Source organism: Mastigoproctus giganteus, chromosome 2, assembly GCF_048544385.1.
Source record: "Mastigoproctus giganteus isolate SK-2022 chromosome 2, ASM4854438v1, whole genome shotgun sequence".
In the NCBI taxonomy this organism is placed as follows: domain Eukaryota; kingdom Metazoa; phylum Arthropoda; class Arachnida; order Uropygi; family Thelyphonidae; genus Mastigoproctus; species Mastigoproctus giganteus.
Genome location: NC_143576.1, coordinates 261,350,721 through 261,366,722, shown reverse-complemented (window position 1 = coordinate 261,366,722; position 16,002 = coordinate 261,350,721). Strand labels below are relative to the sequence as shown.

Below are 16,002 nucleotides of genomic sequence, written 5' to 3'. Positions count from 1 at the left end.
AGTCTCAAGGTTCTTAACATTAAAACCGAATTGAATATTACTGAAGTTCAGGATTTGTGAACAGGTTTCTATTTCTATACAGTGTCAGAAATATTAATTTCTGTAGATTGACAATTTAATAATATTGCTTTGCTGATAATTTCTAACTTTTATTCTAGCCTGGAGACCAGATAGAAACAGAACACTGTCTTTTGTGTGACTGCATGATTGAGGGACATTCGAAATGTTCACCAAAAACTTGTTCTTCCTGCAAGGAGGTATGTATAATGTAAAGCTTCTATGGCATATTTTATGCTTTTCTGGCAGTACTGGTGGCAAGAGGTTAAAAAAAAAAAAATACTTCATAAAATTATACACTTTCCAATCAAACGATTATGACCACCTAATAGCGGGTATGTCCTCCTCTTGCCACCAGTACTGCCACCACACCTTGCAGGTGCCTAGTCTCCAGATGTTGCATTTTGCAGAATTAAGCCTTTCTTGGTAAGAGCACCCCTTTGTTCTCCTCACCAATCTCGTTGCTTTCTCTGCACTCATTCCAGCAGCTCGACATCCTTCCTAAAATGTGGCCTCCAGACCTGTATGCAGTACTTAAGGTGTGGCCTGACCATTGTCTTATACAAAGGGATAATCATCTCCTTATCTCTGCTAGCAAAATTCCTGTATATCATTGTAAATACCCCATGAGCTGCTTTGGCAGCCTGTCTGTACCATTCAGAAAACTTCATATCTAGCTGCACAATAACCCCCGGTCTTTTACATTCTCTACTACCCTGAATGTAATACTGCACAGAATTTCTCATGTGTGAATGTAGATGCAAAATACTCATTCAGTTTGTCAACTACCTGAACAGGATCATCAACAGTAAAACCATTGATATTAAGTTGACCAATTTGATTCATCTTCTTCCTTCTAGAATTTACATAAGTAAAGAAGTGTTTGAAGAAGAAGAAGAACTCTTTATTATATACCATGTTTGCTGTTTACCTTTGCATCCTTTGCCAAATATTTTTTGTAACCTGCCTTCACTTGACTAACCTACTTTGTGACTTGATTACAGACTAGCTTATATCTACTATAGACTTCTGTGTTTAATAATTTATATGCATCCCATGCATTTTTATTCTCTGCCACAAGTGTTATTAGTTCATCTGACATCCATTTAGGACTAAGCATTGAACAGTATTTCTTAATTGATATGAAAAGCCTAGTAGCTTCTGTGATTATATCCTTGAATGCTTCCCATTTACAATTTGTTGTTTTTGATAACATCATTAGTCGGTTCCAATGTACAGAATTTAAAAATGGTGTGAGACCACTGTAAATCTCCTTTACAAAAACCCTTCCCTTTACCCTTGATGGTAGTTATATCTTTGAGTAAATCCCACATCAGTACACTGTGATTACTGCCATGTAATGGTTCCTTTATCTGGAGATTATCAATGCATGAATAATCACTGCTGATAATCAGATCTAGAGTATTAACCCCCCAAACACTTGCCTCTCAAACATGCTACTGTAGAAAACAATCATTGAATAATTGCACAAATGTCTTGCTAACGTGCGAGTAACCAGTCCACAAGTTCTAGTCAATATCTGAGAAATTTTTTTTTTTTTTTTTTTTTATGAGAACCCCAAACACGAGAGTTATTATAACCTATAGTACTTAGTACCGTGCTTGGGTTGGTCGTTGAGAAGACGAAAGAAGATATTTGTTGATATTGGACTTGAACTTCTGTAGATTGTAATTTTCAGGAAATACGTATGAAGGAAGGTTGTTCCAGAAAACGGCAGTTGAATGAATAAATGAGGAAGATGAAAAGTTGGTTCTGTGGGTTTGAAGTTGGACAGTAAATGGATGTTGGCTGGTGGCGGCACGTGTTTGGACTGTTTTGAAAGAGAGAGCGGGAATTATAGAAGCCAATTCAGAAGAACAGTGCCCATGGAAGTATCTGTAGAAGAGGCATGCAGCAGAAACAGTGCGTCTATGAGAAAGCGAGTGGAGAGACTCTGTTAGAGATGAATCATTAATTAACCTAACTGCCCTCTTCTGAATGGAATCAAGAAGCCTGAGAGAGGTTTTGGGGGCACCACCCCAGATGTGGGAACAATATTCCATGGCAGGGCGGATTTGCGATTTATACAGAGTGAGCAGCTGTTTGGGAGAAAAGTAACGCCGAGAGCGAAAGAGAAAACCAAGTTTTTTAGATGCAGAGGAAGCAATATTTGTAATGTGCTTGTGCCAAGAGAGATTAGAAGTCAGGGTAATCCCCAAAAGAGATATATCATTTTGCCTAGAAATCGGAGTGTCACTAAAGATAAGCATAGGAACAGAAGAATCCTTTTTGCGAGATATAAGACAAGATTGAGTTTTAGAAGGGTTGAAATCAAGTAAGTTGTCTTTGCCCCACTGGAGAATTACCTGAAGATCGGCATTTAAGGAATTGGCAGCAGATTTTCGAGAACTTGAAGCTGATTGAGCTGGACAAGGTTTCTCAAAATGGAAAGTTGAATGCAATGTGCTATCATCGGCAAAATTATGGATAGGATTTCCAGTCAATGGAAGAAGTCATTGATATACAAGAGGAAAAGAGTTGGGGAAAGAACTGAACCTTGGGGGACACCGGCATTAGTGGAGAAGTTAGAAGACAGAAAGCCATCTACCATCACCCTCAGTGAGCGATCAGAGAGAAAACTGGATAACCAATTACTAAAAACAGTTGGCAAACCATAAGATGGAAGCTTGTTTAGAAGACCTTTATGCCAAACACGATCAAAAGCCTTTGAGATGTCAAGAGCAACTACTTGTGTTTCACCGAACCTTTCCATTGAATTAGTCCATAAATGGGTAACATAAGCCAGAATATCACCAGTGGATCGACACTGACGGAATCCATACTGGCGATCGTTGATCAGACGGAAGGTTTCTAGGTAGTTTAAGAGTTGGCGGTTAATTGATTTCTCCATTACTTTAGAAAGAGTAGAAGTAATTGCAATGGGACGATAATTGGATGGGAGGGATTTGTCACCCTTTTTAGGAACTGGCTGGATATGAGCAAATTTCCAAGCAGAAGGAAAAACACCTTTGGAATAAGAAAGTGAAAAGAGGCGGCAAAGAATAGGAGTAAGTTCAGGAGCACAGGTTTTGAGAACAAGTGGAGAAATACCATCAGGACCTGGAACTTTCTTAGCATCAAGATTCATTAAAATCCTTCTGATATCCTTTGGACGGAAGTCCACAGGAGGCATTGAATGGAGCGTGTTAGGAATGGTGGGAGGTGTTTTACCAAGATCATTAATACATGAGCTCGAAGAAAAATGGGATGCTAGCAGGTCAGCTTTATCCTTGGCTGAAGTGACAACAGAACCATCTGGTTTGGACAGAGGTGGGAGCAGAGATGGGCAAAAGTTGCGGCCAATAGCTTTGGCAAGAGACCAGAATGCTCGGCTACCATTAGGGCAAGAAGCAAGTTTTCTACTCCTAGCCTGTTCAAACTCTAGTTTGGACTGATTAATAACTGCTTTACAATTGTTGCGAGCTTTGGTGTATGCAGAAAATGAAACTGAAGAATTAGAAACAAGCCAATTACGATATGCAACGTTCTTCTCTTGGACAGCCTTAGCACATTTATTGGAAAACCAAGGTTTAGATAAAGGACGAGATTTTAAAGCGGAGTGCGGGATAAAGGATTCCATTCCTGCAAAAATAATTTCACTGACTTGATCTGAGCAAACGTTGACATCAGAAGTTTTGAAACAGTAATCCGAACAAGGAAAAGAAGAAAAGAAGTCTCGCAGGTCATCCCATTTTGCATTCTTGTAATGCCAAACAATACGAGGTTGGGAATAGCCATGAGATAAAGGTTCCATTGGAGAAGAGACAATCACCAAGTTGTGATCTGAAGTGCCTAAAGGACCTCTCACTTCAACCTTGTACTTAGAAGGGTTGTTTGTGAGAAAAAGATCAAGCGTATTGGCTGTATGATTAGGATTGTCCGGTATTCTTGTAGGTAAATGAACAATCTGTGCTAGGTCATTAGTAATTGCAAAAGCCTCGGCATCTCGACCTGCTGGGTCGGTGTGACTAGAAAACGGAAGCCAGCTGGAGTTGTGAACGTTAAAATCACCAAGAAAAATTACCTCACTGTTAGGAAAGTTGGACTGAAGAAAGTCAAGTTGCAAAGAGAGGAAGTCAAAGAGCTCCAAGTGATTAGTGGAGTTGGGAGAACGGTAGAGACAACAGATGAATTTTACACAATGAGGTAGAGAGATTTTAAGCCAGAGAAGATCAAAGAGAGGAGATTCCAAATTGCCAAGTCTCTGACAGGGAATATCAGAACGGCCATATGCACAAGTACCACCTTTGAGGCGAAAGGAATCATACAGCAAATAATTTGGACATCTGAGATGAGCAGTAGTTGAATCAACTGATAACTGAGATTCAGTCAGAAAAAGTACATGGGGTTTGGAAGACTGCAAGTGGAAATGGACATCGTTGAGATTAGAATTGAGACCACGTATATTTGGGAAATGAATTAGGAAGTCCTTGGGAGGTTTAGATCTTTTCGCAGATAAGCTTGCTCTATTATTTTGACAATTCATGGTGTATTCAATAGTAAGAAAAAGTGGGTGGGACATGCTGTATGAAGTAATGAAATTTTTGGATATGGCGTACATGTGGTAAGAATATACCCAGATCCTTGACATAACGTGGCCTCGACAATGCTCCCCACATACACACTACTCGGACTCCCTCCAGTCACTATCTGGCAGAGTAGAGGTAGCAAGATTATACACTAGCTGATCCGGAAGCTTCCTAGAGAGTTACCAACAGGTTCAGTCCGGTGTACTAACTAGCGGCCGGCCTGCGAACACCGTTTTAGAGCTGTACCCTCGAAATGTAAGGAATATTGGATCTCGCCACAACATTCATCATAACCTCAAAAATCATCAATCATACTGCATGATGGAAGAGATAGGGAAGGGTTGGCCGGAACTTAGCTCTAGAGACTAAACATGGGTTCCACCACTTCAAGCCTCCAATAAGCAAAGTGGTGGTATTTCACCGGTTGATGAGAGTCATCTACCACCTAGTAAATAGAAATAGAATTAAATAGAAAGTTTTATTTTGTTAAAAAGAATTAAAATGGCATCTGGAGGAGATTGCTCCCATCACTGGCTACCCCCCACTTCTCCCAAAACTGTTTAAAAATTAAGCATTCAAATTATATAATAAGGTCCAGCGTGTTCAGTTCTGGTGTGGAGGGGGACATGTTAGTCAATTTGACATTGATTCAATGTTCAGCAATATCCCTCTTTCAGAAACCATTTTTCTATGGACATTTCCTCTATATGTCAATATATATGTAAGCGAATCCTTTAAATTTAATTTCAATTTAAATAAAGTTGGTAATGAAATGGGATAAATTTTAAACTGATATTTTAAAAATTGATTTAAAGCATATTAATAAAAATTAGCAACAAAATAGATTAATAAATTAAAATATATTAAAAGCACCAGTATTTATACCATGATCAGTTTATGCATTAAGAAAAATGTTGTTATTATGTAGGAAGAGAAAGCAAAACTTCTCCCTAATTGTACCTGTGTTTGTGAAAGCTGTGCAGATGGATTAAGACTCTGCCCTACCAGCAAAGAGTGTATTCCAGCAGAAGCCTGGTGTGATGGAATTTATGATTGCCCTGATGATGAAATTGGCTGCCTAAGTGAGTCATTGCATATATGATGATTGGCTTAAATTTCTGTTTTCATAGCATAATCATTCTAGAGTAAATTTAGATAGACTATAGAAGAAGCAACCAAAGTGTAAAATTCTTATGGAATTGAATTACTTGTAGATTTTATACCTTATATTTATAAGCTATAAAATCAGATGGAAATCTGACTTTATGCTTTATAAATATAAGGTGATCAGCTGAAGATTATTCACATGTTAAACTGCATCCCACCCTCCACATGGTATAGTGTACATTTATATACAGAGTGTTTACTGATACTGCAGCCTCAGTCTTTCTCAACAAGTTCTCCTATTGCTTTGACACTGATTATAGTCTCTTCAAATCAATATTTCCTTTCCGTTCAAAGCCTGAAAGTGCATTAAGAAAAGACTTTTCATCTCCCCTAAATATTCTTATTCTTATTTCAAATTTATTCAATATTCTTATTTCAAACTTTTCTTTTGTTATATATCAAACTCTCTTCATTACAGCTTCTTGGTTATAGTTAGCCAGATGTTATGGCTAACCTTCATTTCCGTAAATATTGTGTCCAATCTCATTTACTTTTTCCTCCTAATACAAACCCACATGAAACAAACTTGTTCATCCTGTTTAAAAATATGCCATTTTATATAAAAATTATACAAAAATCCCACAGGGGCTAGTTATAATTTATTTTCTACTCACAGGCATGCTTTTTAATGTAGCTAAAACTCGAGCTCTATCAGATTTTGAGATCTTAAAAACATCCAGAGTAAAAAAAGTCTTCTCTGATACAGCTACCACCCTTCCAAACTCCTTTGATCTTGAGGTATGGTCCTATCATGCAACTCGTCATAATGTTAAAAACAAAAAAATCCTTTAGTTTAGGTACCATACCTATATCGGCTTAGAGGGGAACAGGTATCCTGTGTGTTATCAGACACTCAGCCTAAAACACTGATGGATCCAATATCTCTCTATTACAGAAGATTTAGGAGAAGTCCCGTTGACCTGCCTCCCTAAAATCCACTCATGCACACCTTCTCGATGGTAAGCCCTGTTATGTCACTTAGGTGGCAACGAACATGTAGAGTGGTTCTCTTCAAGACGAGTGGTTCTCTTCCATGTCAACAGAAAGTCGACATGGAAGAGTCCAAATGGATTAACAACTAATGAAATCGACTTCATCCTCACTAACAGAAGATATATTGTGAATGATGTTACCATCCTGAATAAGGTAAATGTTGGAAGTGATCACAGAATGGTAAGATGTACACTTGATATAGATGTAGGAAAGGAAAGGAAAAAACTGACTCGAGTAAATAATACAAAGGTCTTTAAGATAACAGAGGAGGAGAAAAAGCAGTATGTACTGGAACTTAAGAACAAGTTTGAGCTTCTGCAGACTGCTCAGGACCAAGATATCGACGAGGAATATTACAGCTTTCTGAAAGTGATAAAGCCCAAGAAACCTATAGGGAAACAGCAATCCAAAGAAGAAAAAATTAGTCAAGAAACACTTGTCATGGTGAACCGAAAATGACAAATAAAGAGCAAGAAAAACACTGACAGGGAGAAAATTGAGTATACTGAGTTATGCAAAGCCATTAGAAAGAGACTCAGAGAGGACATAAGAAGATTTAACACAAGAAAAGTAGAACAAGCATTAAGGGAAAACAAAGGATTTAAATCAGCAGCCATGAGCAGTAATACAGAAAGACAAATGATACTGAAACTGAAGAATAGCAATGTTGTACTTATAAACAGCAGAGAAGGCATAATTCAAATAGCAGAAGACTACTATAGAGAATTATACAAGGAGCGAGGGAATGATACCAGCAGTGGGGAGGATGGATTGCAAAGTAGCAACACATATGACATACCCGATATTCTTCCTGATGAGGTAGAACATGCATTGAAGAAAATGAAGAATCGGAAAGCCCTGGGGGAAGATGAAGTTACTGTAGAGTTGTTAAAATTGGGAGGAAGAGACATAACACAAAAACTGGCAAGGCTCTTCACAAAGTGCATTAGAAAAGGTGTGATGCCTAAGCAGTGGAATAATGCAATCATAGTTTTGCTGCATAAGAAAGGAGATAAATCAGAAATTGGAAATTATAGACCAATTAGCTTGTTATCCCACATCTACAAGTTGTTCACAAGGGTCATTACTAACAGATTAGAAAGAATACTTGATGAGAATCAACCGAAAGAGCAAGCTGGCTTTAGGACAGGATTCTCAACTATGGATCACCTTCATGTAATATCACAGCTAATGGAGAAAGCAAATGAATATAAAACACCATTATGCCTGGCTTTTGTAGATTATGAAAAGGCATTTGAATCCATACAGCATAAGGCAATATTTCGGGCACTGGAAAGACAAGGCATAGATACCCCATATATTATGATTTTGAAGAAAATATATGAGTGCTACCTCCTTTATTAGACTAGACAAAGACAATAGCAAATTTAAAATCGAGAAAGGAGTTCGACAAGGAGACACAATATCTCCGAAGCTGTTTACTGCTGCCCTTGACGAAGCTTTCAGAAGATTAGACTGGTCACAGAAAGGAGTCAATGTGAACGGAGAGTACCTAAACCATTTACAATTTGCAGATGACGTTGTGGTCATAAGCCACGATCCCAAAGAATTAGAGGAAAATCTTAATCAGTTATGCACAGTTAGTAAGGATTTTGGACTAAAGATGAATATGGCTAAAACAAAAGTAATGATGAACAAGTATGCCACGGAAAGGGAAATAATGATCGAAGGAGCAGTAATTGAAAAGGTGGAGTCATATACTTATCTGGGACAAGCTGTAATAATGATAAATGGCTGGAAGTCAAGAGAAGAATAAATTTTGGATGGATAGCATTCAGGAAATATAGTCACATACTGAAGAGCAATATCCCAGTTTGTCTGAAACGTAAAATAATGAATCAATGTATACTCCCCACCATGACTTATGGAAGTGAAACTTGGGCACTCACCAAAAGAATGGAAGAGAAGCTGAGAACTACACAGCGAAGAATGGAACGAATTATATTGGGAATCAGACTGTTAGATAAGAAGAGAAATACAAGGATTAGGCCACAAACTCAAGTAAAGGACATTCTTGAGGTTGTCACAGACATTCTCTCAGATATGCCAGACAAGCTGTTCTTGCTACCTGGAAGTCTAAAACGCTGATGGAACTGATATTCGGGTGACACTCAAGTCAAAGTGGACCCAATTTCGGCGAAGTCCGGACGGTCTATGACAGCCAAATCCTCTGCTTGCACCTTCACGATGGTGGGACTGTTAGTAATCCTGGGTATAACCTTCATGCATAAGTACATGGTGGGTGATCACCCAGGTGTAAACCAACGTAAGCAGGGGTCGAGGTGTGGCGCCCACACCACATGGAGGAATGCCGCCCCTCTATGTTACCAGGCAGTACTAGGTGGTAGATGACTCTCATCAACCGGTGAAATACCACCACTTTGCTTATTGGAGGCTTGAAGTGGTGGAACCCATGTTTAGTCTCTAGAGCTAAGTTCCGGCCAACCCTTCCCTATCTCTTCCATCATGCAGTATGATTGATGATTTTTGAGGTTATGATGAATGTCGTGGCGAGATCCAATATTCCTTACATTTCGAGGGTACAGCTCTAAAACGGTGTTCGCAGGCCGGCCGCTAGTTAGTACACCGGACTGAACCTATTGGTAACTCTCTAGGAAGCTTCCGGATCAGCTAGTGTATAATCTTGCTACCTCTACTCTGCCAGATAGTGACTGGAGGGAGTCCGAGTAGTGTGTATGCGGGGAGCATTGTCGAGGCCACGTTATGTCAGGGATCTGGGTATATTCTTACCACATGTACGCCATATCCAAAAATTTCATTACTTCATACAGCATGTCCCACCCACTTTTTCTTACTATTGAATACACCATGAATTGTCAAAATAATAGAGCAAGCTTATCTGCGAAAAGATCTAAACCTCCCAAGGACTTCCTAATTCATTTCACTAATATACATGGTCTCAATTCTAATCTCAATGATGTCCATTTCCACTTGCAGTCTTCCAAACCCCATGTACTTTTTCTGACTGAATCTCAGTTATCAGTTGATTCAACTACTGCTCATCTCAGATGTCCAAATTATTTGCTGTACGATTCCTTTCGACTCAAAGGTGGTACTTGTGCATATGTCCGTTCTGATATTCCCTGTCAGAGACTTGGCAATTTGGAATCTCCTCTCTTTGATCTTCTCTGGCTTAAAATCTCTCTACCTCATTGTGTAAAATTCATCTGTTGTCTCTACCGTTCTCCCAACTCCACTAATCACTTGGAGCTCTTTGACTTCCTCTCTTTGCAACTTGACTTTCTCCAGTCCAACTTTCCTAACAGTGAGGTAATTTTCCTTGGTGATTTTAACGTACACAACTCCAGCTGGCTTCCGTTTTCTAGTCACACCGACCCAGCAGGTCGAGATGCTGAGGCTTTTGCAATTACTAATGACCTAGCACAGATTGTTCATTTACCTACAAGAATACTGGACAATCCTAATCATACAGCCAATACGCTTGATCTTTTTCTCACAAACAACCCTTCTAAGTACAAGGTTGAAGTGAGAGGTCCTTTAGGCACTTCAGATCACAACTTGGTGATTGTCTCTTCTCCAATGGAACCTTTATCTCATGGCTATTCCCAACCTCGTATTGTTTGGCATTACAAGAATGCAAAATGGGATGACCTGCGAGACTTCTTTTCTTCTTTTCCTTGGTCTGATTACTGTTTCAAAACTTCTGATGTCAGCGTTTGCTCAGATCGTGTCAGTGAAATTATTCTTGCAGGAATGGAATCCTTTATCCCACACTCCACTTTAAAATCTCGTCCTTTATCTAAACCTTGGTTTTCCAATAAATGTGCTAAGGCTGTCCAAGAGAAGAACGTTGCATATCGTAATTGGCTTGTTTCTAATTCTTCAGTTTCATTTTCTGCCTACACCAAAGCTCGCAACAATTGTAAAGCAGTTATTAATCAGTCCAAACTAGAGTTTGAACAGGCTAAGAGTAGAAAACTTGCTTCTTGCCCTAATGGTAGCCGAGCATTCTGGTCTCTTGCCAAAGCTATTGGCCGCAACTTTTGCCCATCTCTGCTCCCACCTCTGTCCAAACCAGATGGTTCTGTTGTCACTTCAGCCAAGGATAAAGCTGACCTGCTAGCATCCCATTTTCTTCGAGCTCATGTATTAATGATCTTGGTAAAACACCTCCCACCGTTCCTAACACGCTCCATTCAATGCCTCCTGTGGTCTTCCGTCAAAAGGATATCAGAAGGATTTTAATGAATCTTGATGCTAAGAAAGTTCCAGGTCGTGATGGTATTTCTCCACTTGTTCTCAAAACCTGTGCTCCTGAACTTACTCCTATTCTTTGCCGCCTTTTTTCACTTTCTTATTCGAAAGGTGTTTTTCCTTCTTCTTGGAAATTTGCTCATATCCAGCCAATTTCTAAAAAGGGTGACAAATCCCTCCCATCCAATTATCGTCCCATTGCAATTACTTCTACTCTTTCTAAAGTAATGGAGAAATCAATTAACTGCCAACTCTTAAACTACCTAGAAACCTTCCGTCTGATCAACGATCGCCCGTATGGATTCCGGCAGTGTCGATCCACTGGTGATATTCTGGCTTATGTTACCCATTTATGGACTAATTCAATGGAAAGGTTCGGTGAAACACAAGTAGTTGCTCTTGACATCTCAAAGGCTTTTGATCGTGTTTGGCATAAAGGTCTTCTAAACAAGCTTCCATCTTATGGTTTGCCAACTGTTTTTAGTAATTGGTTATCCAGTTTTCTCTCTGATCGCTCACTGAGGGTGATGGTAGATGGCTCTCTGTCTTCTAACTTCTCCACTAATGCCGGTGTCCCCCAAGGTTCAGTTCTTTCCCCCACTCTTTTCCTCTTGTATATCAATGACCTTCTTCCATTGACTGGAAATCCTATCCATAGTTTTGCCGATGATAGCACATTGCATTCAACTTTCCATTTTGAGAAACCTTGTCCAGCTCAATCAGCTTCAAGTTCTCGAAAATCTGCTGCCAATTCCTTAAATGCCGATCTTCAGGTAATTCTCCAGTGGGGCAAAGACAACTTACTTGATTTCAACCCTTCTAAAACTCAATCTTGTCTTATATCTCGCAAAAAGGATTTGTGTGCTCCTATGCTTATCTTTAGTGACACTCCGATAGGCAAAATGATATATCTCTTTTGGGGATTACCCTGACTTCTAATCTCTCTTGGCACAAGCACATTACAAATATTGCTTCCTCTGCATCTAAAAAACTTGGTTTTCTCTTTCGCTCTCGGCGTTACTTTTCTCCCAAACAGCTGCTCACTCTGTATAAATCGCAAATCCGCCCTGCCATGGAATATTGTTCCCACATCTGGGGTGGTGCCCCCAAAACCTCTCTCAGGCTTCTTGATTCCATTCAGAAGAGGGCAGTTAGGTTAATTAATGATTCATCTCTAACAGAGTCTCTCCACTCGCTTTCTCATAGACGCACTGTTTCTGCTGCATGCCTCTTCTACAGATACTTCCATGGGCACTGTTCTTCTGAATTGGCTTCTATAATTCCCGCTCTCTCTTTCAAAACAGTCCGAACACGTGCCGCCACCAGTCAACATCCATTTGCTGTCCAACTTCAAACCCACAGAACCAACTTTTCATCTTCCTCATTTATTCATTCAACTGCTGTTTTCTGGAACAACCTTCCTTCATACGTATTTCCTGAAAATTACAATCTACAGAAGTTCAAGTCCAATATCAACAAATATCTTCTTTCGTCTTCTCAACCTCCAACCCAAGCACGGTACTAAGTACTATAGGTTATAATACCTCTCGTGTTTGGGGTTCTCATAAAAAAAAAAAAAAAAAAACTAAAAAACTAAAATGGTCTTGGGCAGGACACATAGCTCGAAGACATGATGACAGATGGACTAAGAAAATAACAGAATGGTACCCAAGAGGAGCTAGAAGAAAACCTGGAAGACATAGGCGGAGATGGATAGATGAAATTCATGAGTTTTTGGGTAGTAAATGGATGGCCAGTGCTCAAAACAGAAGGAACTGGAAAGTTGCTGGAGAGGCCTTCATCCTGCAGTGGATTGAAAATGGCTGATGATGATGACCTATAACAAACTCTCTCTCTCTCTCTCTCTCTCTCTCTCTCTCTGATGTAGAAATTTCATCTCTTCAGCTTAAGAATGTCATCAGTTCTCTCCCTGATTTTTCTGCTTTAGGGCTGGATAAGATCCCCACTAGTTGCATTAAAATTATCAGTCACTTTCTTCATCTTGGGTGTCTTACTCTATCTTTTCAATCATTCTCTAAAAGAAGCCTTTGTCCCTCCACATTTGAAATCCTATTGTGTATTACTTCTCCCAAAGTATTCTGACCCCACCAACCAGACTAACTTTCACCACATTTCAATATTTTTGCCATTACTTAAAATATTTGACAAAAGTTCTAGTGCTAAGGCCTTTGAGTCATCTTTTCACCAAGGCTTCAAGCAACTCATTATGGTATCTCTCATTGTTTTACTGAACTTGTTTAATCTGGCTTTTCACCAAGGCTTCAAGCAACTCATTATGGTCTCTTATTGTTTTACTGAACTTGTTTAATCTGGCTTCTACTGTATTTTGAATATAAGAAGGCACTTACCTTTATTATTTCTTTTATTTTTATTTTTTTTCTACTACTGTATATAAAGCTTGGAGCAAAAGAAAATCTTCATTGTGTTTTTTTAGATATACTTTGTTTTTTATATACAGTCGATTCCGGTTAATTGGGACACATCGGGACAGATCACTTTGGCCCAATTAAGTGGCTGCCCCAATTAAGCGAAATTTTAATGAGCTGAAACGCACATTCTAACGGAGGCAAAAAGGTATGAATAAAATAAAGGGAATGTGGTATTTAATGAAAGCACACTGTATTTAAGTTATATTGGTGCAAACATTTATTTAAAAATAACTAAAGCTAAAAGCAAACAAAATGTATTTATGTACATATGTAAAATGAAGATATAGTACAGAATAATGTCCGTGTCAAGCAAAGGTTACACATTACTTAAGGGTTCTTACTTTGAAAAAAATTATGAAGTGTACCCTGACGTGTTCTCTTTATGGACTGCAATTGAACAAAGTTGGCGCAGGTATCTAATGCTGATAAAGGACTGCCTTCATTGCCTTCCTGCATGAAATAACATCTCAATTCTGCGATACATTTCCTGGAATCCTGGTTAGTCACTCGCTTAGGTATATCATCGTCATCATTTTCTTGGTCTTTTGGTGTCTGAGTGTTTTGCCGCAATTTGTTCAATAATCGTTTCCTCGTAATCTTCATTTTCATCGTGGCATTGAAGGTTATCGTCAATTGTTAAAAATTCTTCACAATTTTGGACCTGTTGCAGTTCCAAAGCCATTTCATTTTCTGTACAGCTTATCGCGTCTGAATCACAATTAGTCGTGAAACCACATTTAGCAAAACAATTCCGAATTGTTTTGCTGCTTATTCCTCGCCAGCTATCGGCGATAAATTGTACAGCTTTTAACATTGAAACTTTTGCACTAATCTCTATTGATTTCGAAGATGATGTCAGCAGATTTTCCTCAATTGCTTCAAGGATGTGATTAACTAGCTTTCCACGATAATAGGTCTTCAAATTTTTTATAATTCCCATGTCCGTAGGCTGTATTAGGGATGTGGTGTTAGGGGATAAAAATTTCAGTTCAATATTTTTTAAACCAGCTACATTAGAGTGTGCAGTGCAGTTGTCCAATATCGACAGAATTTTTCTGGACTTCCGTTGCAGTTCCGCGTCCCAGTTCATTAGCCATTGCGTAAAAATATGTGGTCATCCACGCTTTCTTATTGGCATAATACGAAACTGGAAAACTGCCTATTGTAAGCCCCTTGAAACAACGAGGTTTGGCACTTTTACCAATAACCAAAAGTTTGAGTTTATCATTTCCTGACATGTTTGAGCAGCACAACACTGTTACACGATCCATTGCTTTCTTTGAACCGGACAGTGTTATGTGTTGATAGCTGAGAGAACCATCTGGCGTAGCACGATAATACAGACCTGTTTCATTGGCATTGTAAATGTCATCCCCACTAAATTTTTTAAGCAACTCTGGCAGTTTTTCAGATTTCCATTGCTCAGTACTCGTAGCATCAGCACTATCCTTCTTGCCATCTGCTTTTTTGTAACTAATGTCATGTCTACACTTCCATCGAGACAACCAACCATCTATCGCTTTGAAATTTATGTTACCTAGCTTTTTGGCCAACTCTTCTGACTTGTTTTTTAGCATAGGGCCGCTTACACGCACTCCTCGTTTAGATACAGTGGAAAACCATTGATTCAAAGCATCTTCGATGTCTGGATCTTTGCCTTCCCTCTTTTGCTTAAGAGATGTTTTCTTTAAATCCACGTGCAATGTCCACTCCTCTCTAAGTTTTTCTTGTTGCTGTAGCAGTCGGGAAATTGTAGATTTTGGCACCTTTATTATCTCCGCTAGCTGACGATGACTGATGTTAGGAGGTTGACTTTATCTTGCCAAGAATAGCGATTTTTTTCTGAAAGCGACAAATCTTTACATGGCATCTTGACAGGGGTCTTAAATGTACTGAAAAAAAGGGGAGGGGGGAAACCAAAATCAGTGCACTGTTTGGTACAGTTTTTAATCTATTCTAATCCACAAGATGTATGCATATGTACCTAGTGTGATCGTAAACAACTGCAAGCAAAATTTCTTCAGAATCTGATTACCATGACACAGAACAAACGTAAAACAACCACTGTACAGCACGAATTCACAATAACTGAATCGGCTGCTGCCCACATGATCTTTGTTACGAACCATCTAAATTAGTTTATTGTTCAATAAACTATATTTAGATGTTTGTGCGTGCCGTCTAAATATAGTTTATTGTTCAATCAAGACCTTCATTGCCCCAGTTAAATGGCGAGTTGACCCAAATAAGCGGAACAAATTCAGGCTAAATATTTGTTTTGTTTCTGTTCTTCATAATTTGCCCCAAATAAGCGGCTGCCCCAATTAACCGGAATGTACTGTAGTATGAGTTTCTTCTCTTCTCTTCTGTTCCTGTTTCAGACATATTTCTTTATCTCTGATTCCCTCATAAAATTCTTCAATGGTTACTCAAAAAGATCCAATTGATATTTTTTTGCAAACTGATCCACAGTTGTCAAAACAGTTAGT

General features: G+C 38.9%; 1 protein-coding gene across 1 annotated transcript in view; it reads left to right on the top strand.

The window, feature by feature from the left end:
• The window catches only part of LOC150090433 (uncharacterized), a 562,729-nt gene that overhangs the window by 367,798 nt on the left and 178,929 nt on the right, over positions 1-16,002 (top strand). The window contains exons 94-95 of the mRNA XM_090389881.1: positions 159-257; positions 5,575-5,728. Coding sequence (XP_090246007.1) covers positions 159-257; positions 5,575-5,728 — 253 coding nt within the window. The remainder of the gene's footprint in view (positions 1-158; positions 258-5,574; positions 5,729-16,002) is intronic.